The sequence below is a fragment of the Sturnus vulgaris genome, chromosome 17 (genome assembly GCF_052056855.1).
Source record: "Sturnus vulgaris isolate bStuVul1 chromosome 17, bStuVul1.hap1, whole genome shotgun sequence".
Lineage (NCBI taxonomy): Eukaryota > Metazoa > Chordata > Aves > Passeriformes > Sturnidae > Sturnus > Sturnus vulgaris.
The window spans coordinates 6,928,559-6,955,052 of NC_142259.1; the positions used below are offsets into that span (position 1 = coordinate 6,928,559).

The window sequence follows — 26,494 nt, forward strand, 5'->3', positions numbered from 1 at the left end:
GTATGAATGCAGCACCCAGCCAGCTCTCCTCTGCTCCCCTGCTCTGGTCCCACCATACCCCAGTGCAGGAGACAGTGGGAGGATGGTGCTGACTTCCTTGGAGATTGTGCAGGGAGCAATCACAGACGTGCAGGGACACCAAAAAGGCAGCAAAATTCAACAGCCCATAGTGTTTAATTTGCCCATTCAGTGAGGATGGAGCACTGGCACACGGTCTCAGCGTGGCTGTGCTGGGGGTCCAAGTGCTCACATGCTCTTGGTAGAGCAAAAGGAACATATCAGGGCAAATCCAAGCATTCTTGTGCTACAGGAATATGATCATTACCTATTGTGGCAAAAACCCCTTAGTAGTGTGATACCACCAGTCTTTGCCAGGGTAGAACCTGTGGTATGGTGGGTAGCAAGGGATGTGGACTCAGGCTGGAAACACATGGTCTGTAACCTCTGACATGATATTACACTCCTAATCTCTCCTTTGCACGCCAAAAATCACAGGAACTACCCCAATTACCCCGATTTTCCCTCCAAACTCTTATTTTTCCACACACATCCTTTCCTTCTTCTTGAGGAGAAAGCACCTCTCAGTGCACGCTGAGCTATTGCAGCATTTACCTAAAATATAACACAAACTTCTAATTAAAGGAGAGGGGGCTTGGCAAAAGAATATTAAAGCTTTTCAAGTCTCCTGAAATCCTTTGTGTGGAACAGCTTTGGGAAACAGGGCCTGCTGCCACCCTCCCCCTCTTGGGAGCATTCCCCAGGGCAGTGCCCAGGCAGCAGCTGCTGCTGCTCTGGGGGAGTCAGCCCAGCCTGACACACAAACAAATACCACAGGAAGAAATGCTTTCTCCCAACAAAGACCTAGGGAAGAAACCCTGGGCAGGAGGAAAGGAGGGGAGCGTACATCCTGCACCTGAGGAGCTTTGGGGTAACAGGGGAAGCTTGGCCTCAAACAGAGGCAGGAATAGTTACAGCTGCAGCCAGGTATGATGCAAATGTCATGCAAAACAAGATATAATGGCATAAAGATCAAGCTCCGCTTTCAACATCCCCTTTAACCTTTGTATTTCAGCCTAAAAAAAGGATGGAGTCAAAGCACAGAAGGTTTTGATACCTGGAGGCGTGGGGGGGACAGATTCACGGGAAAAACAGCCTGAGCATTCAGGGTGGAAAAGGGATTTTGTTTGTTCAGCTCTGGTGCTCCTCACCCACAGGTGAGAGAGACTGGAAAACGTGTTCTACACGGGATTGTGTGTGCAGAAAGGGCAGGTGGCAGCAGGAACCCCCACCCAGCACTGACTCTGTGCTACTCAAGTCTAAGAAATTGTCCTTGGTTGCATTAACAACTTCTGCAAAGTCTTCATTTGCATTTTAATGGAACTCTTTCTAGGAAGGTGGTGCTTGGACTCTGTTGCAATATAAAATGAAGAGGTAATTAAAAACATGCTGGAGTGAAAAGGCATTTTGTTTTCATTAATCAGGTTTATTCAGAGTCTTTTCAAAATTAAAGGTATTTAGGGTATGTGGGAGGAAACGGGGGGAGGAAAACACATGATGGAACATCCGTTTATTTAAATTACAGATTAAAAAGTGGAAAATACACTTTTTGCGAGGGGACGTCCTAGGGATTAAAAGCACCTTATAGAAATGGATTTGAATGAAGAGTAGGCATAAGAGTCAAGTGTAAGGTTTCGACAGCAGGTCTGCCTACTTGAAAGCCAGAGATGAAGGAAATACATAGGATGAGGGAAAGGAAACCACGGAGGAAATTTTTAAACCTTCGGCATGCAATTATCCAGGCAATCACCGTGATTACACACCTAAGTCAGTTAACTATGCAAACGGCCAGCCCCGTTGGTCAGACACGTATTTCCCCAGTTTCGGGCGCAATCACAGCACGCAGATGTTGATAAAACAGTTTGCAAACGTTTTATCTGCTGGACCAGCTCCTGCTTTCACAACCCAGCGACCGCACAGCATTGAGAGCGATTTCCCCGTTCACCGCAGCCATCGTGCGACCGTGCCGACTTCCCCCACGCTCCAGACCTCTCCTGCCCTGTTAAGCTCCGTCCTTTGAAATATAGGGCAGTTTCTGTCAGATCCTTCAGCGCGACAGTCAAGAGGGCAAAGCCCTGCCCTTTGTTGCAGCGGGAGGTTTTCCATTGCGGAGCTGGCTGTGATCTCCATCCGCTGTGATCTCCATCCTTCCCCGACCACCGGCCTCGCTCTCTGGCCATTACAGGTCAGGGGGCTCCGAACTGCACTTATTTTACATTATTTCATTTCAGGGGATTGTGTGAAACACATCTCAGTGCGTACAAGAAGGGGAAAGCGATTTTTGTTTCTCCCTGCAAGGTCCGGAGGAGCCTGCGGCACTGCCCCGTTCCTACACCCGCCCGCCCTCCATCCCGCGGTGGGGCTTAGGGGACGCGCCCCGCTGAAGGCGCACAGCCGCCCCTCCCAGAGCCAGGTGCACCTGCCGGGGGCAGGAGACACCCGGGGAGGCTCAGAGAGGTCCGGAACAGGAGCGGGAGCGGGGTTAAGACCAGGACCGGGACCGGGACCGAGACCGAGACCAGAAGCGCTCCGGGGCTCCCGCCGCCCCCGCCTCAGCGCAGCCCCCGCGCTGTCCCGGCGTGCCCCGCGCGCCGCGCGCCCCCGCCCTCCCTCACTTCCGGTGTCCGGCAGTGGCAGCGCCGCCGGCGGCGCCCCCGCTCCCCCGGCGCAAGGGGAGGGGGGCGTGGCAAAAGGGCGTGGCCAACTGAGGGGCCGCCGCCCAATCACCACCGGCCGCTGGGGGAGAGTGGGCGGGGACAGCGCCGGCACGCGCCGCGCGGCCCCGCCCCCCCGCGCCCCCCCCGCCCGCCGCGGGCTCGCGCCCCGCGCGCCCGAGGGAGCGTCGGGAGCGCGCCCGGGCGCCCCCCCCTTCCCCCCCTCCGCCGGGTTCTCCCCCCCCCCTCCTCCGCCCTCCGCCCCCCCTTCCCCTTCCCCTCCCCACCCGGGAGGAGAGGCACGGAGTGACCGACGGAGCCACCGCTCCGGCCGCTCCGACACCCCGCTCTCCTCCATGGGGCACAGGTAAGCGCGCCGCCCCCCGCCCCCCGGGGCGAGTGGGGGTCGCCATGGCCGCCCCCCCACCCCTCGAGGGGCGGCAGGGAGCCCTCCCCCCTGCTCCCGCACCGCCGCGCTGGTGTTATCCCCGTTATTATCCCCTTTATTATCTCCGTTTTTATCCTTATCCCCGTTTTGATCCCCGTTATTCCCCCCCTGCCCGCCCGCCGCGGGGGCAGCGCGGCCGGTCGCGCCCTGCCCGCCGAGGGGGGCACGGAGCCTTCTTTGGGACGCGATGTCCTATTTGGTGTGGGTGGATGGCTTAACTTGGTAAGTGCCGGGTTTAACCCCCCTCCCCCGGCCCTCCCCTCCCCTCGCTCCTCCGCCCGCCCCCCCCTCCTCCCCGTAACCTCCAAAAGGGGAATTTTCCAGCTGGTAATTTCTGCTGCGTCAACACCCAGCTCAAGGGAGAGGAGAAGAGACAAGGGGGCATTTTAACAGCAGCTCCACTTGCGGATAGCCAGCCTCAATCCCGGCTCCAGCATTAAAACCCTTTCCGCCCCCTAAAAACCAGCATCCGTGCAACTTGGACCAAGAGTTTGTCAGGAGTGTGGTTCAAAACTGCTTGGAAAAAGGGATGAGGTAATAATACTGGTGAAGCATGTTGTATTTCTCTCTTTCTGCCTGTCTCTCTCTTTCTCCCTCTCCTCTGTTTTTTTTTTTTTTTTTTTTTTTTTTTTTAAAGCCAGGCCTGTTTTGGGTTATTGTCTCCCCCTAAAGCCAGACATAGATCGCCTGGCCTTGCCTCCATTTTAATTGCAGGCTGAAATGGGGGAAGTGACCCTCTTTAAAAAAAGAAATACAAAAAAACCCAACAAGCAAGCAAACAAAAAAACCTTGAAAAAATAATGCTGTTCCTTTGGGGGGGATAGAGGTGATTTTTCATAAGCCTGTAACAAGTGCAAAAGTGGCTGGAAATGTTCTCTGCCTTGCTGGGAAACTAGTGAGGTGTCCTCCCCCCTCCCCAGAAAAAAGTGCTGGTAGAATTTGGTGGAGGGGAGAAGGAGAGGTGCTTGGAAAAGCAGGGGTTGTGCTGCTGGATTGCCTTTGTGTCTCTGTAAATAGACATGTCAGTTCCCAAAGTAATACAAGTAGTGTCTGATAACTCAATCCCAGATGACAAATAGAGAATGGAGCAGATTTTCAGGACTGTAATAGTGGGAGGATTTCTCTTTTGAAACGGAGAGGAAAAAAAAAAATGCTGGTACCTCCTGAGGAGGTTCTTCCCCGGCGCGTTATTGTGGAGCGGAGCATTCGGATGGAATCCGGAGACATAAATCCATATTTATTTATTTTTACACCTGACCGGGGAAAGATAAACAAAGGAGAGTTTAACAGCTCTTTAATGAATTCCTCATGCTTTTTATTTTGCAATCCCAATGATTCATTTGGCAAGCCTTACAGAACGGGATTATTATCAGCATTGTTTAAAGCCATGCTAATTAGGAGATGTGTTTAGCAAACAGTGGCATTGTAGACACCTGTACCAAAGTTCTTGCGTGCGTTTTAATTGCATCACCGGTATCATTTTTAGCATTTAGTCCCTGTCATTGAGATGTAGGTCTCAGTTTGTGGACTCGATCAAGTATTTATTGAGTGTGGGTTCTCTCTATGCACAGATCAGCCCTGCTACTAATGCATTAAATGTGTTTTCTCAAAAAGGACAAGGAGTATTTTTTCTCCTTCTATTTTCCTGTAGGGATTATAAGAAAAGGCAGTGATACCCAAGAAGAGTGAGAAAAATGTAATTTTTGAAGAAAAAGCTTTCTGTGGCTGCATAGCTCTTTCACTTTAATCAATACCTCACTTTTATGCTTTTATAGCCTCTTTTAATTGGAAATAAAATTTGACTTTCCCCTTCTAAACTCTCTCACTGTTTGTCAAGTTTTATATTTTGAAATCCTTAGTGATGGAAAAAATGGGTGGAGTGTATTATTAGTCACAATATTTTCATCATGCGGTGAGGAATTACAGCTTTGAGGTGTTTTTTGGGCACTGACAGGGAACGGGCAGAGCAGCTGCCCCGTAGGCTGGAGGGAGAGCTACAGGACAGGATTCAGGGGGCTCCCAAATTGCTGAAAAATATTCCATGGTTTGGTGCGTTCATGGGATAACTGTAACTGAAATAGAAAACGAATCTTTTGGTTTTGATGCAGCGTGTCCAGGAGGGGGAAACTCACTCACAGTGAAACTTCTCTCGCGGTTGTTTTCATAGACTGTGTTCGCCTGGGTGGAATTGAGGCACTTTCTGTCTGGTACCAAAAACGGGGCATTCTAGTAACTCTCGCCTTAGGTGTTTATTCCTGTGCTTTAAATGCTGCTCCATTCTGGAGTGTGTAGGACTGAGCCTTTGAAAACATGACCTGTACTTGAGGTTCTTGGAGACTGGAGAAAATGGGCCACTTTCTCCCCGTGGTCTTTGTTTTCTGGGACAGTTGTACAACAGTGGATATGTTCTTCACAAGAGGATTTTTTTTTTCTTTTTTTTTTTTTTTAATATCTGGAAGTGCTTAGAGGAAAACCAGTTTAGCAGCTCCCCCCTCCCCAGCAACCCTCTGTCAAAAGGAAAAATGCCTCATGTTTGGAAGATCTGTTAATTGCTTGCTTCTCCTCTGGTGATGTGTTGCTGTGAGGTTCAGCATATTCTTTTTGTCTTTGCTATCCACTTGGGTGGATTTTATTTTTTTTTTTCAGATCTGTGTTTTTGAAGTTTCTAAGCAAAGTTTCCTCTCCTCCCAGCAGCAGCGCAGAGCAGGCTGACACCCAATCCAAACTGCCACTGCCTGCTTTCAGGACAGAATTATTTCATAAACAGCTCAATCTTTTCCCAGGACATTTTTCCCTTCGCGTTGCCGGTTTTGCTGGCTGCTCCAAAGCATTCTGTAACGCTTTCCAGACTCCCCCTAAATTGGTAAAGAGCATTCACAGGGGTTTTCCATGCTCCTGTGTGTGTAGTTTAATGGGCAAACAGAAGGGCAGGGAGAGGGCTTAGTTTAAGTCTTTGAAGAGCTACCTGCAGTTGTAATGGTTATCCCACATGTCCATTATAATTCCCGGGAGGCAGCAATGTGTCCATTCCTGGCTGTGAGCACTATCCTGCAAAATTCTGACACTTTACACAGGGAGATTAATTCCGTTTTTATATTTCGCTCCTGGCTTGCGTTTGGCTCGAACATTTGGAAGCGTGGAGCTCACCTGTGTTTTCTGTGTGTGATATTTGAGCCTGGGAGTGTGCTAATGGTGAAAGGCAGCGTGCTGCAGGTTGTGTGCAGGGAGCAGGGGTCACGTTAGGAGAGAGCATGAGGAGAGACCGCGGCTGCGAGGCAGAGGCAGGAATTTGGTTTGCGGGAAGTGCTGCGATCCTACTCCATCCCTAAAGCATCTCCGTGGGAGTTTTTATGATATTTGGGCAAGCACAATAACAGTCGGGGCTCCAGTGTTGAAATTTGTTGCTTCAAAACTTCACTTTTTTCCCCTTCCCGAGGACTTTTTGTATGTTTGTGTTTGCAGCCCTCGTAAATACATCTTTCAGTGGTTGGGTTTCTCAGTTCCCTCTGGATCTTCAGTCCTTTAGGCAGGATGAGAAAGAAGAGCCTGTATCACTTCATGTGGGGCTTCTTTCCTTGAGGTGCAAGAGGGAAGGATCTCAACTTCCCTAAACAGATCAATGGTTTTCTGGTTTGTGCTGCCTTGGTGTGTTTGGATGCACAAGGATGTCCAATTTAGAGGGAAAGCTGCTCTTAGGGACTCAGTTCCCATCCTCCAGCTGTTGATTGAATGTGCTGGTGTGTAACTTCTTGTTGCCCATCTCCCCTTCTGTGAAACAGGGGTTTACTCAGCTTCTCCCAAACATTTTCAATTATACTGATGAAAAATTGTACAGAAGTGCTTATTTTTCATAAAGGCAAACCAGTGTGAAATCCTGGATGAATTCCCTCTGGGATGTGGTGGAGTCCAGAGGCTCGTGGGTGGGGTGTGCTGTCCCTTACCAAGTCAGCTGTGGTGCAGTTATTTTCTGAACAGTCACTTTAACTTTCTTTCATACCCATTTATTTAAGAAACATCAGGCTGCTGCTGAGATGTTGGTTTGGAATAGCTTCTGAGCATTCCAGAGGCAGGGTGAGATCCTTGACAGCCATTCTAATGAGATGGAAATGTGTCCCACTTGGCAGTGCTCAGTTGTGCATAGGTAAGGATGTCCCTAGCACAGGAGGGGAGAGGAGGCTTTGCTGTAATGTGGCAGGTAGATGATAAATTAGAGCTGAAACTCACCTTTTTGCCTTGATTTTTGGGGATGTGGCTGGCTTTTATTGCAGCCCAGACAGTGGTGATGTTTTCCTGCTGCTCACTTGGCTCATGTGTGCCCTTGGGAAAAAAAATACCCTGCAAATGTTGGAAGTTGCCCTGTATTTGCTTTATAGTGACTCTGAGTTGGCATCTCCTGCACTGGAAAGAGGCACCAAGGTGTCAAAAAATTTTTACAAACACATCTATGAGCTTGTCTGTGGACTAAAATACATTTGTTAACAAAAATGTCAGTTTGTACCAGGACCTCACCTGCCTAAGAACCCCACTTACAGAGGTGAGCAGGGTTTTGTATACTAAGGAATATGTTTATATCTCTGTATACTGAAATACCTAGTTATCTTTCCTAATTATTTCCTTACCATATGTTGAACAAACTGCTTATTCCACCCAAGTGAGTTTGCTTCCTGGTTTTTCTGACCCCATGGAAAAGAGCTCTGCAGAAAGCTGATATTTCAGGGCTTTGGCTCGCTCCCTTAGAGAAAAGGATTAAACAAAATTTACACCTTTTGCACTGATACAGCATCAGAGGAAATACCTTCCTGACTAGTGCTCAGATCATGCTCTGAAACAGAAGAATCAATGGTCTGTATTGGACATTAGGTGCTTAAAATATCCAAACCAAGCTAATTTAGGTGCTAATAAATGAAGTAGTCAGGACCCAGTTGCTCTTAACAGTCCTGCTACTATAAGGTTGGAGAATGAGGTGGTGGCTAAATATAAAATGAGCTTTTTTACTTCCTTCTTGTTACCAACGTGTCTTTCTTGGCTTCACTCCACTACTTTTTTTTAATAGTAGTTGATCAAATCTGGATTATGAGATTTGTGCTAAAAAGTAAACCAGGATCCTTACCCAAGGCACAGAGAGCTTGTATCACGATTACACAAAGAGAATTAGGTTGTTCTCAGAGCACTTCGTATGTTAGCTTCAGTTTTGCACTAGTTGATTGTTTTACTCTTAGATTATTCATGACTCCTTGTGTGTCTTTTCTGTCTTTTAGGTGATCTTTCCCTCTTTCTCTTTTTACACCTCTTTACTTCTTTTTAAAAATCACCTCATGGTTCTTCCTCCTTTGGCTCCCTCCCTTTTTACGTACAGAGTTTGGGAACTTTGGCAAAGATCCCCTAATTAAAAAGCCAAAAACCAATGAGAAAGTTTGGGGGAAACCATTCTTCAGGGCAATTCCCAGTGTGATAAGTTTACAGTTCTCTAATCCTCTTTTTTGTAAGGTACTTTTTATGTTGTTTTTTGGCTAATAGATGCACAAGGGCAGAGTTGGTTTATTTTTTGCTTAGATTTCTTTTGTGATTTTTTAAAGTACAAGCTTAAGATCTTGTAGGAGATCTTAAGGACATCTAATGGCACTTGGTGAGGTGTCATATGAGCCACAGGCATTTGAATTTTTCAGGTTGTTTTTTAATCTTCGCTGCTAGCGTAGCAGATATATCTGTAGCTAAATTCTTTTTTTTTTTTCCGTGTCACCAGACTTCTCAAACCTGGCAGCCTGTACCAGTTCTGCCAAGTTCTTGCTGTGTTCCACTGGGTCCATGACATGAGTAATGTTGGGTCTGCTCTTCTCCTGGTACAACCAGATGAGAGAGAGAACAGAGATCAAAAAATGGGAATGATTTGAGCAACTGTTACTGTACCAGGATGCAGAGAGGGTGGGGAGACAGGCAGATGGAAATTATGGGAAAATGAATAAGGGAAATGCAGAGGAAATCCAAGTGCAGTGGAAATATTACTGGAACTGGAACTAGGTGCACACACCTGTGCCCTGTTGCAAAGGTGCATCCTGTCGTATTAGCAACTTGTTACCCACTGGAATATTGTATTGTATTTCAGGCTGCATAGCTTTTACAGGCGTGGAAAATAAAGCTTCTCTTAGTTATTTGCATCTTCATTTTTGTGTTCGGGTGTTTTTTTTGTAAGAGAAGCAAAGTGTTTTCCTCAGTGCCTTTGTGGATGCTACTTGGTAGTTAAAATCTGAGGTCATGCTGGCTTTTGAAGGCTGTGATTCAGTCGAGCTGGATGGGAATAAAACTCAAATCTCTTCCTTTCACACAACATGGACACATGATTTTTCTGTGACCTTAGGCAAATATTTTGGTTTGGAGGGGAATCACTGTAACCATGAGGTGAGATTCATTCCAACCCCGTTTAAAGCCTGAGGGTGGCAGAGGTCACAGAAACATTAACTGAAACTTACATGTCAACTGAAACTATGTTGTTAAATTTTTAAAAAATCCTGTTATAAAATGCTGGTTTTTTAGAGTGGCATTTTCAAAGCACTTCTGGAAGCGTAGTCAGAAGTTGTTAACAGTCTTAATACTGGTATGGTAAACTCTCTTTACATTAACACAAAAGCTAAGTAATTTTTCCTGCATTATTAATTATAGGAAAATATTTGAATGTTTCTTGTTAAAATGGCAATCAGCGTTGTAAATGTGCAGTTATTTTAAACATTGCTTGTAATTGTGTGACACTGACGAGCTTTGTATTGAGTGAAGGTTTGGATTTTAATTTTTGCCTCCTATTCTTCCATTTCCAAACACAGGGCATCTGATGAACCTTCTGGAGCTTCTTACCAGAGACCATTCTCCTCTCTTCACTGAAACATGCACTGCCCAGCTGTGAAACATTGCAAGGTTTATTTTTGCTAACAGGAAACACTTTCAAGTATCGGTAAGTTCTCAGCATTTAAAGATATTTTTGTCATGTGGTATGGGAAAGAGAAAGGGAACCTGTAGAGAAAATCATTATGAGGGCTGACAGTTCTTCATAAAACTTAACATTTATAGCAAGGGCTCATTTAGAAATGTTGGTCATCTGCAAAAGTTGGAGAAATACCTCTGGCTGTTCTGCTCCCTCCTTGTGGCAGAGGTGCCTCCATCCATCACACTCACGTTTCTCTCTGTTTGATCGCAAGAAGGAAACAGGTGCAGAGCTCCAAGCAAAAAAAGAAAAGTGAAGGGCTCAGCTTTGCCATTTTTACCAGTCTGTTCTGACTCTTTTTGTGCTCTGGGACAGGTGTAAGTGAGAGTTTTAACAGTAACAGAAGTAGAAATCCATACACCTTATTACACTTTGCTAATAAAGTCATTTCCCGTGTATCTGGGTTGGTCTGACTCCCTCACTTCACCACTTTATTTTTTCTTAACTGTCCAAATAACAAGACCAAAAAGAGCTCGCCAAAACAATTGCTATGGAGAAGCAATCAGAAATAGAGAAAGGCAAGACTTGGCAGTCCAGAATAGAAACTGAGAACAAAGTCACTGGTGTTTGCTTCAATTGGGTCATATTTGTTTTCAAGATTCTCAGTTCTGCCGTTTGCCATAAGAATGCTTGGATTTTCCTTATTACTTCATTTGTTTATTAGATATTTTATTTCACCTTCTGTGGCATTAATTTGTGTTGGAAAAGCTTTCTGGAGTTTTTTGTTCTGATTTTCCTTTCACAATCTGTTACTACAGAAGGTAATTCTTGAAATCACCAGTATTGATTTATAGCTTATTGTCATTAAGAGGGCTAATCTGTATATTGAAGATGTTTGAAATGCAGAGATCAAAAAGGATTTTGTTATGGCTAACAATATAAAGTTTTGAATAGAGAAGACTCAGAAGTGTGAGATTGTAAGTTGAATGTTGCCATTGTGATGTATATGCTATTCTGAAGAAAATAAAGTCTGTTTTATAAAAGAAAAATAGGTGTGTAAGGTGATAGTTTTAGTGGATGTGTCCTCACTGACAAAAGCCTTGGAGTAGTTGAACTATTCCTACTCCTTGTACTTTGTAACCATGAACACTCAGGTTTTCTCTGAGAAGCCTGTCTGTAAATGTGTCTTACTAGACCTAAATATCTGTATTTTACACAAAACTTTACAAATCTTGGGATTGTTTGGTCTCTTAACCCAGAATGGTGTCAGCCACTAGAAACTTGCAACAAAACGTTTCAAGAGCAAATTCTCCTGAGTGTTCCAGTGCAAATTTCTTTCAGGAGCTGTAGTGGTAGCTTTTAAACCTCAGTATTTTATAGGTCAGATAAGGTGAGTCTCTTTAAAGAGTCATTAAAGTGAGAATGTTTTGAAAAGCTCCCAAACAGGAAACCCTGTTGTTCAAGGATCTGATTGAAGTTTCAGTAGCTAAAATTAGACCTTTTTGTTCCCATACCTTTAAGAAGCAACTCTTGCTTACATTATTACGAAGTGGTAGCCAGGCTATAATTACTTTCAATGTATTGATACGCTTGGAATTGACTTTTTTGGAATTCATTAAGTCATAAGTAAGGATCTCATAACTGAGTTTGGAGGGAAATGATTAGGAAACATTTCACTGTTAATCTATTGCTAATAATTTGTTCTGGTTTTGTTTTTTGTCATAGTTCTGTCTTTCTCCTACAAGAGTTCACACCAGTGCTGTCAGAAGGTGAGGAACAGGGCACTGCCTGTGCTGCCCTGGGGCTGTTGATGTCCTCAGCTGTTGTAGGAGAAACACTAGACCTGGAACCCAGTTTGTTACTGGTAAGAAGTAATTATCTTGGATTTTATTTGTTTATTTATTCAATATTGCAGTTTGCAGGTTTTCTTTAACAAAATCAGCAAAAATCACTTGTTACTTTTAAGAACAATATAGCAAAATATGCATATCTTCTCTTTTCTTTCTTCCCCTTAAAATTTTTAACTTTACAGTTTCTAAATTTTGAATTCTAATTACCCTCCTCCCAAAATGTGGAGGACAACAGCTTTCACTTACCTCTCCTTTTCAGTCCTGGTTTTCTCTTGAAATTCTTCATGTACCATCAGAGCTAATGAAGGTTAATAAATGGATTTTTCTATGAAATCCTGTGTTTTGATTGCATTTTTATGCTGTCCAGCTCCTGCACATTAGCTCACCCATAGCTTCAGGTGGATGATTTGACAAGTCAAAGCCACAGACAAGTCTCTGGTTTAAAGTTTTGGAATAGAGTGAAATGTTTAATGATAACTCCCTGCTATTTTAAGTTGTGCTGTTGGAGTTAGATTTTGCTTTTGGTTCTTGTTTGGACTGTGGAAACAAAGCTTTAATGGGATGGTGAAATGCTGGGAGTGTGTAGTGCTCTACTGTGCTGTTTGAACTTTACTCTGGACTTTCTGGATTGTATCTGCTGCAGATTCTAAACAGAGATGTTGTTTTAATGCCGTCTATGATGGGGCAACCTTGGCTTGAAGTTAGAGAAATTTTAGTGACTCTTGATCAGAACAATGTTAATAAATTTATGCTGGGACTTGGGGCTCTTTTTGCCTTGCAATCCCTGACAGTTCAGTGGGGCTGTCGAATTTGGCAATGAAAATGGAATTAGTATTTTTCTTTAAGTTTACTGAAAATCATGTGCCTCCCAAATCCCTGCCCTTTCTGTACTTCTATAGTTCTTCTCAAAGTGAACGGTGAAACTTGGATTTTCTTCTTGTGAGTCCCAGCCCATGAGGCTGAACCTGCACTATTGGGCTACAATCAAATGTGCCCATCCCTGGACAGCAGAGAGAAGTGGTGCACTTTGTTTGCATGAAACCCTGAGTTCTGAGTGACCCCTCTGGCTCAAGGGTCTGGTTTGGTCTGTTTGCAAACATCTGCCTCTTTCTCCTTGAATTCAGAGCTGTGGCTGGAATGACCAACTTAAAACAAGGGATGATTTTTCGGGAATCAGAATAAAGGAGTTTCTTTTTTGGCAACTGTTCATTTTTGTATATCTCTTTTGGACAAAGCTGATCATATGAATATAATTTAGTGTTAAATAGTATCAAGAAATTAAAGCTCTTTCAGAATTGTGTGCTGTTCCTCAAACACACTTGTGAGAAAACCCTGCACTTGCAGAGATTTTTGCTTGTAAATCTCCTGAGCAGTGTCTTTGCAGAGTTTCCATCCATGAGTATCCTGAGTCTTCCTTTTCTCCCCTTTACTGTCCTTTTCAGTTCCTAAGGGGTTTTGTTCTCCGTTCTTTTCAGCACAGGGCAGATGGAGAGTAGGAATCCTGGGCATTTCTGTTGTCTTTAATTGGATAAAAGTGAAACCTCCATGCACACTGTGTCTTGTTGTGCAAGGAAGCATTTCAAGCCCAATCTCACCTTACAGAGCTCCTTTGCAGAGGAATTTAAAAAATGTTGGAATGTCTTGGGAGTGGAAAGGGACAGGACACAGGGGAAGCAGAGAAGTGGGGTGTGTTTGTTGGGTTTTTGTGTAATAAAGCATTGGAGTGAATTGGAGTTCTTCCTAAATCTGTTTTTACTTTTCTCTGAAGGGAGAAGGGGGAGGAAAAAACACATTTTTGGTTAAATTCCAGTTGGCATGTTTTCTCTAGGGAGCAGAGTGGTGGAGGAGAGCACTGGTGAGCATTTTGGTGCTCTTTACCTTTGGTCCTTGGTATTAACGTAGAAACACACTGAGAAAATTGATACAGACTAAGTGCCATGCACTTTAAATCTTCAGTTCACTTACATTCTCAGAAAAGAAAAAGTAAACAACCAACCAAACAAATCCTAACAACAGCAAACACCTCCCCCCGCCAAAAAAAACAACAAACCTCCAGGCCTTTTTTTTCCCCTGTTTTCTTTCTGAGGGAAGGAAGTTTATTTTTGTCCCCACTATTTCCCAGGGGACTGCTCTGTAGAGAATTTTGTGTGCAATTCATTTCTCATCCGTGACTTTTTGTCAAAATTTAAGTAATGCACTGGGATTTAGATGCAACCAATTTGTGCCCCCTAATTTTAGTGATGTTAAGATTTTGGTTAGGAGACTCATTCCTGGGGTGTATGCTGAGAAATTTGCCAATAAATAAATATTTACTCTTAAAACCTTTCCAGTGGGAAGTGAAGTGAGATTTAGACTCTTCCTGTGCCATCAGGTGCTATTTTCATGTTTAAATAACTGTACTGACAGTGCCAAATAAACCACTTTCATAGGTTCACTGTAGCTAGGGTTAAAGATTGTATAAATTATTAATGCTTACTTCAAGACCAGGGTTTTTCTGATATGAGAAATAAAAGCAGCCCTGTATCTTCACAGAAGTTTGCATGAAAGTGGCTCTTAAATCTGCTCACTTCGTGTTCTTTTTGCTGTTATGTGCAATGCTTTGGTTTGGGATTTTTTTTAGTTCTTTTTGGAGAAGCAATAGACTTGAGTTACTGTTCTGCCTGTGAACTGGCTTATGAAGAAAGCCTGATCTGCTACAAATTTATTTTGTGGAAAATCTTCAGATGAACTTTCCTGGTTCATTGGCTTCCTGGAAAGCTGTGTTGTGGCCATGTGGCCTAAAGAATTCTGGTAGATGCTCAACTTTTAAAGCCTTCATGTACTAAAAAGACCTGAGATAAACCAAAAAATACATAATTAAACTTCATGGTCTGTTTCTAAGACATCTCCACTGTTTTCTACAGAAGTTTGAAGGGTACAGCTTTTCTGAAGAAATCTTTCCACAACATTTTTTAAGTGGAAATAAATATCCTTACCAGGGAAAGAAAAAAAAAAAGAAAAACAAACCATCAACAAGCCACAAAACAGCATGTGAAATTGGAACACAAGAACACAGGGTTTTAAAGCTTCCTGAATTTTTAACTACTAGCAAATTGCCTTAAATTTAACTTGGATTAATTCCCTAGTGATCCTTGACATTAAATGGATGTTCTGGTTTGACATGGGTAGACAGAAAACTAATTAATTCCTCTGAATTTGAGGCATATTTAATTTTCTCCCCAAAAGACCTCTGGTTTAAAAGGTACAATGCTGTGACAGATGTTGGATGTGGAGTGACATGTGTGAGGGAGCAGACTTGTGACAGAGGAAGATCAAGACATCTACAGTAATAATTCCTGATTTGGAAACTGTTCCATTTTATTGATTACACTGAACAGGGGAGTATCCACTTCACTGCTTGCCTGAAAGTGCTGTAATGTGCCCACCTCAGTGGCCAGTAAGGAGTCTTGCATAGATTTTTGTCTCTTTGTGTTCAGTAAAAATTCCCTGATACCTTTTCTCTGACCTTACCTTCTATTTCCTAAAGAAATGGGAAAGAGATCCATCCATCCATCCATCCATCCATCCATCCATCCATCCATCCATCCATCCATCCATCCATCCATGTCAGTGCCTGAACCTCAGACTGTTCCAGTCTAAACCAAAAGTAGCAAGAGACATATTTTGAATTCTTTATTTCTGCCACAAAAGCTTAAAAAAGGACAAACTGTATCTGAAGTGGACTGTTGTCAGTGGGGAGGACCTTGACCCACTGAACTAAGCTGAATAAAAGTATGAGATAGCAAAGAAATAAAATCTCGAGGAATTTATATCATTTCCAGTTGAAGAAGGAAAGATGTTGTGCCATAAATTCACAAGAGCAAGTGGAGACATTGACAAATACTGTGATGCTAATCTGTATGAAATTGAGGGAGAGAAAATTATCCTTGCAGGAGATTTCCCATCCTTCCTCCCCACGGTTCCAGGAAACTGGTGTCTTGGAATATGGATTTTAATATCCATGAAGGAGCAGTGAAAGGAAATGCCATATCCAAAACATTCTGACCCTTTCCTCACTGTGGGCTCTGAGATTTCCTTACATCTTCCCCTGAATTGTGTGGATATGGCAGCTGTTGGAGACACGACTGGTGATGGACAACTCACTTGATCCTATGTGGCAATTCATATTTCCTAAGGGGACTAAGCTGACTCTTCAACTCCTAAAAGTAGATGCAGTGGTGCTTTCTGGAATAAAGACAAAACTGAACTGTCACTCTGCCTTAAGAGGTGGTTCTGTCCAGCATGGAGCTGTTGGGAAGTGCTGGCAGCCACCTCCAGAGCCTGGATTAGAGATGCTGTGCTGGCTGGTGCCATCACAACCTTTTCAGGCCAAACACCTGAAAATTAATTTCTTTTTCTTCCCGTACTCCCTTACCCTGATTCTTGGTTTGATTTTCATTGATTTATTTTGTTTATTTGAGACAGAGATGGTGTCTGGGTGAGGATTTGGTTTGAGGTCGCTGGGCAGATTTCTGTGGTAAATACGTGTGTGCAGCTGCACTGGTATTGACCTCTTCCAGTTCAATTAAAAAAAAAAAAAAAAGAAAAAAAAAAAGATTGGCTTCTCTGTGCATTCTGTGCTTAATTCTGCAGAAAAGCTTCACGGCTTTGAAGTGGATGAGCACAGTTCAGCCCGTTTGTGTGGCAGGAAGATGGTCCTTCCTCTCTTGAGGGAAGCAAATATTTCTCAATGATCAGGGACCAGCTGGCCTTGCAAATGAGGATTTCTGGGGCTGCAGAGATTCAGCTCCATCCTTGCAGAGCTGGAGGAGCTTGAAGCAGTCTTGCATAACTTGAACCTTTGAATCATCAGGTGGCTCTCTAGGAGGAGGTCCCACCTCACGGATGTTCTGTGGGCTGGGAGGTGCTTTTCTAGCCCACAGTGTTGGCTAAACTGCAGCTATTTTTCTCCTGCTGATGATAATAATAGCACAGGGTAGGGGAAGGGGGCAGGGTTCTGGTGGATCTGTGTTCCACAGCCCAGGAAACACACTTGGATGTGCCAAGGAAACTTCCTGAATCACGGCTGTGCTGCCCACTGCTGCGAGCCAGTGTGAGCAGATGGGACTGAATTTGTGTGTGAACTCCATGGATGTCAGCAACGTGCTCCAGGCTGGGAACAGCCTCCTTAATGCCAGTGCTAACACTGAACCATGTGTGCTTCTAGGCTGTTCGACCTCAGAGGTTTTGTTTTTATAAGTGACTAAATCCAGCCTTCTGATGAGTGTGCCTGCACATAATGGCATTTGGAATTGGGTCCAGTTCTACAGTTGTGTGCTGACATGTGGACCTTCATATCAATTCCACAGTTGGGACTTTTTATATTGGAACAAATTCTAAGCTGCTGAGAGAAAGCAGTAAGATATCCTTCACCTTGGTGCTCTTAATTAGTTAGGCCATTAAACCACTGTTCCGTGGTAGATAAATCTTGATAGTAAGTTCCATAAAAAGTGGTATAAGGCTAGAGGAAATGACAGATTTGAATGCCAAAGGCTCTGTAAAGCTGTGGCATCAAAGGCAAATATGGAGTTGCAAAGATAGTAACTGGAAAAAATTCAATCTGAAAATCCTCACACTGCTGATTACTGTCAACATTTAGGACCTTTTGTTCTGTTTTGGAGTGTAAGAGGAGGATAATCTGGAGCATAACTTAGAAGGTATCTTGCTCCTGGTACCAACTAGCCTTTTATTTCAGAAAACACTGCCAAATTTTATGAAAGGTGATCAAAAGCCCTGTGATTTTTTCTCAGCTTTATGTTGGTCATAAGGATCCTTTCTTAGGTGATCATGAGAATTTCTCAGTATCTGAGTGTGGCTGCAGGGTAAACTTGGAGATGTAAAGCAAGAAAAGAGCTTGTTTATTGCAAAGTATTGCTTGTAAGTATTTGAGCTTCAAATAACATTTTCATAGTTGTGCCAGTTTAGTTTGGGTGGGGACTTAAAACTTTGTGATCTGTGGTCTTGGAGTTGCCTGTTGCTCTTCTGGTTTTTAAACCATGTTTATAGCCCCTCCATGGCAGTATAACAAGGGAAATGCTGGGTTCAATCAGCTCCTGCTGTTCGAGAATTTCAGCTCTTCTGTGTGCTGCACATGATGCTTGTTCCCTCGAGGAAAATGTGTGACAGTGTACCCCTCAGTACTCTGTGGGCATCTGAGTATGGTTTCAAGTGCAGTATCTCTTTCAAAACCAAACTTCAACAAATTCACAGTAAAAACTGACAGCTGTTGTTCTCTGGTTACTTCAGATGGGTTTTCCTACAAGTTTGTATTAGTTTAAGGAAATGTTTCTCTGGGAAGTTATGAGCCACTGGAGGATTGCCTTCAAATCTAGTCCTTTTTAATGTAAATTATTTGAAGTCTGGTCAAAGCAAGGTGCATTTTGTAATGAATGTGGAGGCACTGCAGGCATTAGCTGTGTTTGTGGCACTCTTCCCACATTAACCCGTCACTTCTTTTGGTACAACCTGGGGTTTTTCTCAACCTTGTCTTGGATTTTGTAATCCTGTCACTCCCTTCCCCCTGCAGGACTTGTGGAAGAGGAAACATAAAGATCTCCAAATGAATAACCGAAAGGAAGATATGGAAATTGCTTCCCACTACCGTCACCTGCTGCGGGAGCTGAACGAGCAGAGGCAGCACGGGATCCTCTGCGACGTCTGCATCATCGTGGAGGGCAAGATCTTCAAGGCTCACAAAAACGTCCTCCTGGGGAGCAGCCGCTACTTCAAAACCCTCTACTGCCAGGTCCAGAAAACCTCTGACCAGGCCACAGTCACCCACCTGGACATTGTCACCGCCCAGGGCTTTAAGGCAATCATTGACTTCATGTACTCCGCACACCTGGCGCTGACCAGCAGGAACGTCATCGAGGTGATGTCGGCTGCCAGCTACCTGCAGATGACAGACATCGTGCAGGCCTGTCACAACTTCATCAAAGCAGCTCTGGACATAAGCATCAAGTCTGATGCCTCTGAGGACCTCGTTGATTATGAGCTGGGAGCCCCTTCCAGCAGCAGCACGGACGCTCTGATTTCGGCAGTGGTGGCTGGCAGGAGTATATCCCCCTGGTTAGCTCGGAGAACAAGCCCAGCAAACTCCTCTGGGGACTCGGCCATTGCCAGCTGCCACGAGGGAGGGAGTAGTTATGGGAAAGAGGATCAAGAACCAAAACCAGACAGCCACGAAGACGTTTCATCCCAGTCTCTCTGGGCTAGTGACATGGGCTATGGGTCTTTGCGTATCAAAGAGGAGCAGGTGTCACCGTCCCATTACGGAGGGGGTGAGCTGCATTCTGCCAAGGATAGTGCAATACAGAGTGGGTTCTCAGAGCAAGGAGGGGGGGATGGCTGGCAGCCCACGGGCCGCAGGAAGAACAGGAAAAACAAAGAAACTGTCCGACATATTACACAGCAAGTGGAGGATGACAGCAGGGCAAACTCTCCTGTGCTGCCCCTTTTACCTGCCTCAGGATGGCCGTACAGCAGTCGAGACCCAAGTAAGTTATTCTTCCAGTTTTTGGGAATGAAACTGAAAACGTTGAGTTAATTAGATCTGTTTCTGGGATGATCTTATCAGCTTCTGAAATAGGAGCTTGCCAGAAATACAAAAATGTAGAAACTTGTGTTGCCAGCAATTCAGAGCACCAAGCACTGTGTGGTTCAGTCAGGAGCCTCGATGGAGGCTGGTTCTCCTATAAAAGTGATATTTTTGGTTTGGCTTTGAATGGCATAAATCACCCCGAAACCACCACTCTAACTGTTGGAATTAATGAGAGGAAAGGTTAAAGAAATTTATTTTAGCAGGTGTGGACATTGATGTCAAGGTTGAAGAATTTTCTTTCCACTGTGTATTGATGATGTAATTACACCACACACACAGGTGTAATTTAGTCTTACCGATACCATCTTCAGAATTTCCTGATATTCAGGTGTCACTTTCTCTTGGGTAATAAAACCACCACAGCTTCTTGCTGGTAATGGCAGGATAAGTGTTTAGTAACTCTCAAGAACAACATGTTTTTCTGAGGCATCACTATGGCTTCAAGTGTATTTTGATGTGTGACTGCTTGTGGTCTGAGACGAGTGGCTGCGTTTAAAGTGTGTAGCCAGTGAGAAAATTGTTTTCTTGACTTCCTTTGAATCTTCACTAGTTATTTTTTTGTCTCAAGATAACTGTCCCATTTGATTCATTAATCAGTGGCAATAAATAGATTCAGGAATGTTTCTGAATTAGGAGATTAGTGGTGTTTTCTAAGGACTTATGGGAGTGTCATAATAAACTCTCTCAAGCTGACTTCAAGAACTTAGTCTGTGCTGTGAGTTAGCCATTGCATACCAGAGTCCAAGTCAGCCAGGAGGAGGGTGTGGGAGATGATAGACTTTTATGTTGCCAAATTTGGATGAAAAAAAACAATACAAAGAGTTCTGAAAGTCTTAAAAGTCTTTATGGTCTGAAAAAGGAGGTTGAAGTTGCTCATATGCTAGAGTTTAAATGTGGTTTTCATTGAACAGTAACTCTACAAATGACTTGAGATTTATTATGTTTTATGGTTATCTGCTGCAGCAAGATAATTGCATGTAATTATTCTAATTAGCCGATGATAAAATCTAAACAACGTCAGTTAGAAGAAAAATGCGATATAATTTAAGGTAACGGTGATTTATGAAGAATCTCATTTTTGCAATGTGTTTATTTTATCCTTGTTTTGAGTGAAGACTCAGCATGGATTGCCTGGTCTCTGTTCTTATGCAACTATTTTTCATTTTCCATGGCATCCCATAAAAACAGCCCAACCACTTGTGCTGTGTGAGGGATGTGGGTTTGGACAGGTACCTGGAGTGAACCAGACACGTTGGAGTGGCTGCAGAAACAGAACTGCAGCTCTGCTCCTCTTGGAAAGCTGGGAGAAAATTGAGTGTCTTTATGGAAAATAGTGCAGAACAGAAGAGATTGTATTCCTGGAAGCTGAATGAAACTTAGATTATTTAATTCCTAATTGTTAAAGAATTAAATTGCAGTGGCTGCTCACAGATGAGAGGAAGATGGCTCGAGGGGTTGACTCAGCACAGTGCTGAGACAGCACGTCAGCAGGCACATCAAATTATTTGTTCCAAATCTTGCCTTAAATGCAGTTTCCAATAAAGGAGGTGGTTTCAGTGGTGGGAAAAGGGCAGCTGAATGGTGGTGGTTGAGGGAAGAGTTTCAATATTCCAATAATGCTAGTAAAAGAAAAGGGAAAAATGAGTGGCAAGACTTCTTGCTGTCCAAAATGAGCAGGCTCAGGGGCTGCCTGTGCTGGCAGTGGCAACTGGCAGAGAGCAGTGTGTCCATGAGGAGCAAGGGGAGTGTGTGGTTCCCCATGTTGGCCATCTGGAGAGGTGAATGCAGGTGAAATTCTCCTTTCTGCCCTGCTGGACAGGGAGGTTCCTCTGCATTCTGAGGCCTGAGATTGTGGAATGGGTGCATGTGGGTTTAACAGCAGGGATTATCCCTGCAAGCCCTGCGTGTGTTGTGGGTCAAGTTATGGTGTCTTTGGGGATTTGTTCAGTATGATTTCAAAGAATTTGAGATCCATACATGTTCAGTTTTAGTTAATCTTGGACACCTTGTCCACAGGCAGCCTCTTCTGGTTTGGAAAAAATCAAGTGGACATTCAGGTGAGGCTGATGCTCTTTCCCTGTGAAGTAAAAGCAGCCCTGCTACCCCAAAAACATCCCTGTATGGAGCCCTGCAAACAGTAGGGTCTTCTGGTCTTGCATGGGTATTTCCCATACCCAGCAGATGGGAGATATTTTTCTGCAAACTTCATATCCTGAACTACAGGGTTGTGCTTAGGCTGCATTTTGGTATCCCAGGTTCTTTCCTCTCCCATTTGAATTCAGCAGTGCTATAGGGGTGTTGCAGACTTGACTCCTAAGTGTGAAGAATAATTGATTTTCTTGTGTGCAAATGGGTAGTGACACAATGCAGACACTTGTAACAAGTATTTGGGTTGTGTTTAAATTTCAGCTTGAAGTTGTCTTTGATTTAGTCGTGTCAGGTTTCATTTTTTAAAACAGACTTCATAGTCTAGGACTCTCTTTTGCCTCATTTATTTAGAAGTGTCCCTATCAGCAACGTTCACAGCTAAGATGGAAAGCTACTCACTGAGGAAATGGGTGTTGAATGTTCTTTCAGAAGTTACTGAAAGGAAAGAAAGTTACCTAGAACTCTTTGTTCTTTGAGGCTCGTTCACTTTTCTGATCTAATCAGTTATTTTAAGATGCTGCTTGCTGGAAGCTCTTGTTGGGTTCACTGGGGGAGTTTACAAATGCCTCTGTGCTGCTGGGCTAACACTGGACATTGCATTCTGGAAACACAAAAGCTGATTTAGGAGAATACTTCTTCAAAGCTCAGTCTTTCTCCTGAAATTGTGCAAGGTACTCTTTTGGTCTTGGTTGCAAACAGCCCTGCATTTCAGCAGCTTTTTGGAAGGGGAATCTTGCAAGTAACCATTGCATCACCCTTTAAATTCAGTGATTGTTTGGGGCAGGATATTCACAGATGAAAAATACGCATCCTCTATTATGTATAGGATTATTTAATTCCTGTTACATTACAACGAAGCACATTGCAGTCACTGAAACTTTGCTTTTGAAACAACTCGGCTCATTCACACTCAGCAGTGGTGCTGCTTTCAGTGGGAAAAACATTCTTATCAGTACAGGCAGGTGTATTAAAATGTCCCAAATATTTAAGTAGACTATTTAAATACAAATCAATGACATCTTAAAAAAAGACACAGATTTTATTTAAATTGAAAGGGTAAGAAAATTCTTTGTGAATCCATTGATTTCCCATATGCTGGTGGGGTGCTATTGAGAGTGTTTGAATCTGACAACATTGGAGATTAAAATAAAAAGGAGTGTCTGGGGTAATCTTATTAATGGTAATCTAACATAATGGAAATAGCAAGAGATTGTTAATGTCTGCCATGAAGATGGTCTTTTTCTTCCAAGAAAGAATGATCAAATGGGATTTGCAAAAGAATGCAAGTGAAAAGCTGAGGTGCTGGATTGTGATTCAGCTCTCAGTTTCTCAGGGTGCTGTCAGTCAAGCACAAAGCTTGATGAGCACCATCTTTACATGCTAGTTTCTGTTTATTAATTTGGACTGTCTGTTTAGCATCAAACACATTAGGTTTTGTCTTTCTCATCCTGTTTGGGTTGTTCAGGATGTCAGTCTGTCATTCCTTGTAGGAAACATTCATATATATGTTTTCCTCATCAAGACACATTAACTTGAAGCAGCAGTTCTCCAAAGTAAACTGAAGGATGGGCTTTTATAAATAATAACTTTCTTCATAATTGAGCCAAAAAAAAATTTCCTCCATGAACTTGCCCTCAAGAACAGGTCTGCCTTTTATTTTATCCCTTTTTCTTAAATTCTATAGATTTTCTAAAGGAACTTATTAGTCTTTGTATCAAAGATGCTTTTGAAATTCTGAAGTAGTCTTGTGCCTTGAACATCTTTATTTGCCTTAGGTTCCTGTTCCTTTAACCTTGCTGGATAAAATTTTTACAGAATTATACATCCTGGGTGTGTGGACTATAGGATCAGGTGGTGTTTGAAAAAGAGCATGGATATCTTCACTGTTAAGCCAGCAAAGTGTTGCTGGTTTTGCCTCTTCACAGAATGGAAAACTCTGCCATTTGAAGGGTGTCTTTTGAAGGATTTATTGACGGCTTTATTAATGTGTTAGTTCAAGCATGGTAGTTATGATTCAGGAATTTATTTCCAAGGAAATACTCCCACACATCTTCTGAGTGTTTGCACCCAAAAGCTGCAAGTGAATTTCTGTGTGCCAATTGACTGTGAAATGAAGCTAATTATTTTAAAAACAGAGCAGCCCTTTCTAAAGGAGCTACAGTTTGGGAACTCTTTTCTAATTTAACACATGTAGAGGAATTGCTGTGTTCTGTTAAGAAGAGCTTCAGGACTTGAGTAAGCCCAGACTGGTGACCTCCATGGGAAGGACAGGCAGGACTTTGCTGTATCCTTCTGACTTTGCAGAGCTCACAGTTCCTCTAACGTTTTCCCCATCAAAATCTTTAATTATGCACAAGTTCCCTCCCTCCTGGTGAGGAGAAGTTTCAGTCGCTCATTTTCCGATGGCACACGTGTGACTGCAGTGGCTGCTGCAGGGAGCTGAGCTCCCCAGGAATCCTGCAGACAGCTGGTGTCATCCACATTCCCCATCCCTTTTTCTGTCTTGGTTTCCAGAGAGCAAATTATGATTACAGGAGCTGTTGTGGAGCACAGATGCTGAACAGTTGGATCACATAGGGAGCTTACATTGCAAAAGGCTTCAGAGGCAGGCAAGGAAGAGCTTGTTCCAGATGAACTTTACAAAGTTTCTGCAGGTGAGGTCTCTGGACCTGACTACAGGCAGGTGAATGTGTGGATTTTCTTATTACAGGGTGATTTTCTCAGCAAGCTACTGGGCTTCCTGAAACTGTCCCTTTGTCAGTGCAAATCTTCAGATCTTCCCTTGATTCATGTTTTCAAGTCATTATTAAATAAGTAATTCCCCTGAAAATTCCCCTGTTTCTGTTGTGGTATTTGGCAAGCATGTTGGTCCAACTAGAGGAATCCAGGTTTTGCAAAATGAGAAAAGGGGGGGGAAGATGAGTGTGGGGTTGGTACTCAGGATTCAGGTGTTTAAGGAACTCATAAAGATTTTTGCTGTGTTCTTCAATTAAAAAAAATCAATGTATTGAAGGAGGTGCTAAGAGAAGTTTTAGAAGTGGGCAGTGTTGAAATAATCCTTCCAGAAAAGTCACTGGGACAGCACACACAGTCAGTTACTCGTCCTTTAAATGGATTTTGCTTTGAAGAGAGGGAGTCTCCAGTCCACCTGAGTCCTGGTTGCAATGGGAAAACTTCAGGTGTTTAATAGTTTGTTACAGCCATGACTGAAAACTGGGCTGGCTAAAATTTCAGTTGTCAGATGAATGTCTGATGTCCTAAAAACCAACGCGGGCTCAGATTTTAATAACTTCTTACTTTTAGTTTGTTACTTAGACCTTTTTTATGCCTCATTTTGGAAAGATCACTTTTTAAGCAGGATAGATGTTTTGGATTAAAACAGCTTATTGGAAAGGTGTTGGAGTACTTTTGAGGGTAGGTAATAGTAAACTTCAAATTGCCTGCCACTTGGAAAATTAAGTTCATTACATTTTCCACCTTCTTTTACAGCCATGGTGTTGCAGTTATGGTGCAAGGTGTTAAAATCTTTGCTGCAATTGAGAGGGTTTTGCTGGGGAGATATTTTGATACCCTGGTGGGCAGTGATGCAGCCAGGCATGGAGGGGTTACAGCTCTGTGCTCTTAGGCCACCCCCTGAATTCTTTCTTAGCCCAAAATCGGCTTAGCCTGCATTCCTTGGGCTTAGGAGCTGCCCAGGTTTCTGGGCCCTCTCTGGAAATCTTGGTGTGCCTGAAGCACCAGTGCACTGCATGGGGGTGGCTGAGTTGCCTCAAAATGCAAAACCGAAGGAAAAAAAAATAAACCTGACCCTGAACACCACTGATATCTGTGTCCACATCGAGAGTTTTGCAGAGGGTGCTCAGTGAATAATTCAGGTTCTCCATATCAGCACAGCTACAGGCTAATGGAGTTATTAGGATACAATCTTTGCAGGAGTAACTTTGGAGTTTCTGTTATTGAAGGCTTAGGTCAGGTTATTTTCAAGTTTGGAAGCTAAAATCATTGCTTTAAACCCAGACACACTTACTCCCTGGCTACACCCTGGCTTTAAAATGGTTCCACCCTAAACCAGCTTTAGCTCAATGCTCAGTGTCTGTTTCCTTTCCCCACCCTGCATTCCATTTTCCCCAGGCTCCAAGCCCTCCTCCTCCTCTTCCTCCAACCCCTGGTAGTAGTTCTGATTCTGTTAATCTGCTTTAACTCCGGGGATCAGAGGCATTTCCCCTCTCCTGATTGCCCTTCTCACTATTTTATTTGCTCCTTGTGCTCTTCTTTACAGAGATTTCAACCTTTCATAAACTTTTTACCAATTTTTGGTTCTTTACTTTGAAATTACGAGTGAGACATCAAGAAGCTTATAGTAGTTTAACATAAATTCTGTTCTTTTTTTGTAATCAGCCCTCTTCAGGACTTTAATTTCCTTATTTGCAGTGCTGCTTTTGCATTAAAATGTAATAGGAATTAATTCTTAACATGCAGTGCCTGGGAATCAAACCCAAGCTTTTCTGCACTGGTCTCTGATTTATTTTTTATTCTCTCTCTTTTTTTTTTTCTTCTAAGGCACTTGTTTCAAAAGGTAAATATTTGTTCTGAGGATTTTCAGGGTTTATAACTCACCGTTCTGTCATATAACGAGTGCTAATATTCATATTTAATGTGGTACTTGAATGTTTTACTTCTGTCCCTTCATGTTTGTGTCTGCCTCTGTCCTGAGGAGCAGCAGGGAATAGTGTCACTCCTTTTATTGCCTGAATTAAGAGACTTGGAAAAAGAGGTTAAGCTTGC

The 26,494-nt window shown here is 43.3% G+C and overlaps 1 protein-coding gene across 1 annotated transcript in view; it reads left to right on the plus strand.

Annotated features, from left to right (window-relative positions):
* Positions 1-3,184: 3,184 nt before the first annotated feature.
* Positions 3,185-26,494, plus strand: part of ZBTB46 (zinc finger and BTB domain containing 46) — a 53,180-nt gene continuing 29,870 nt past the window's right edge. The window contains 5 exon segments of the mRNA XM_088174858.1: positions 3,185-3,381; positions 3,513-3,693; positions 9,975-10,102; positions 11,798-11,936; positions 18,488-19,457. Coding sequence (XP_088030984.1) covers positions 11,883-11,936; positions 18,488-19,457 — 1,024 coding nt within the window. The 5' untranslated portion in view covers positions 3,185-3,381; positions 3,513-3,693; positions 9,975-10,102; positions 11,798-11,882.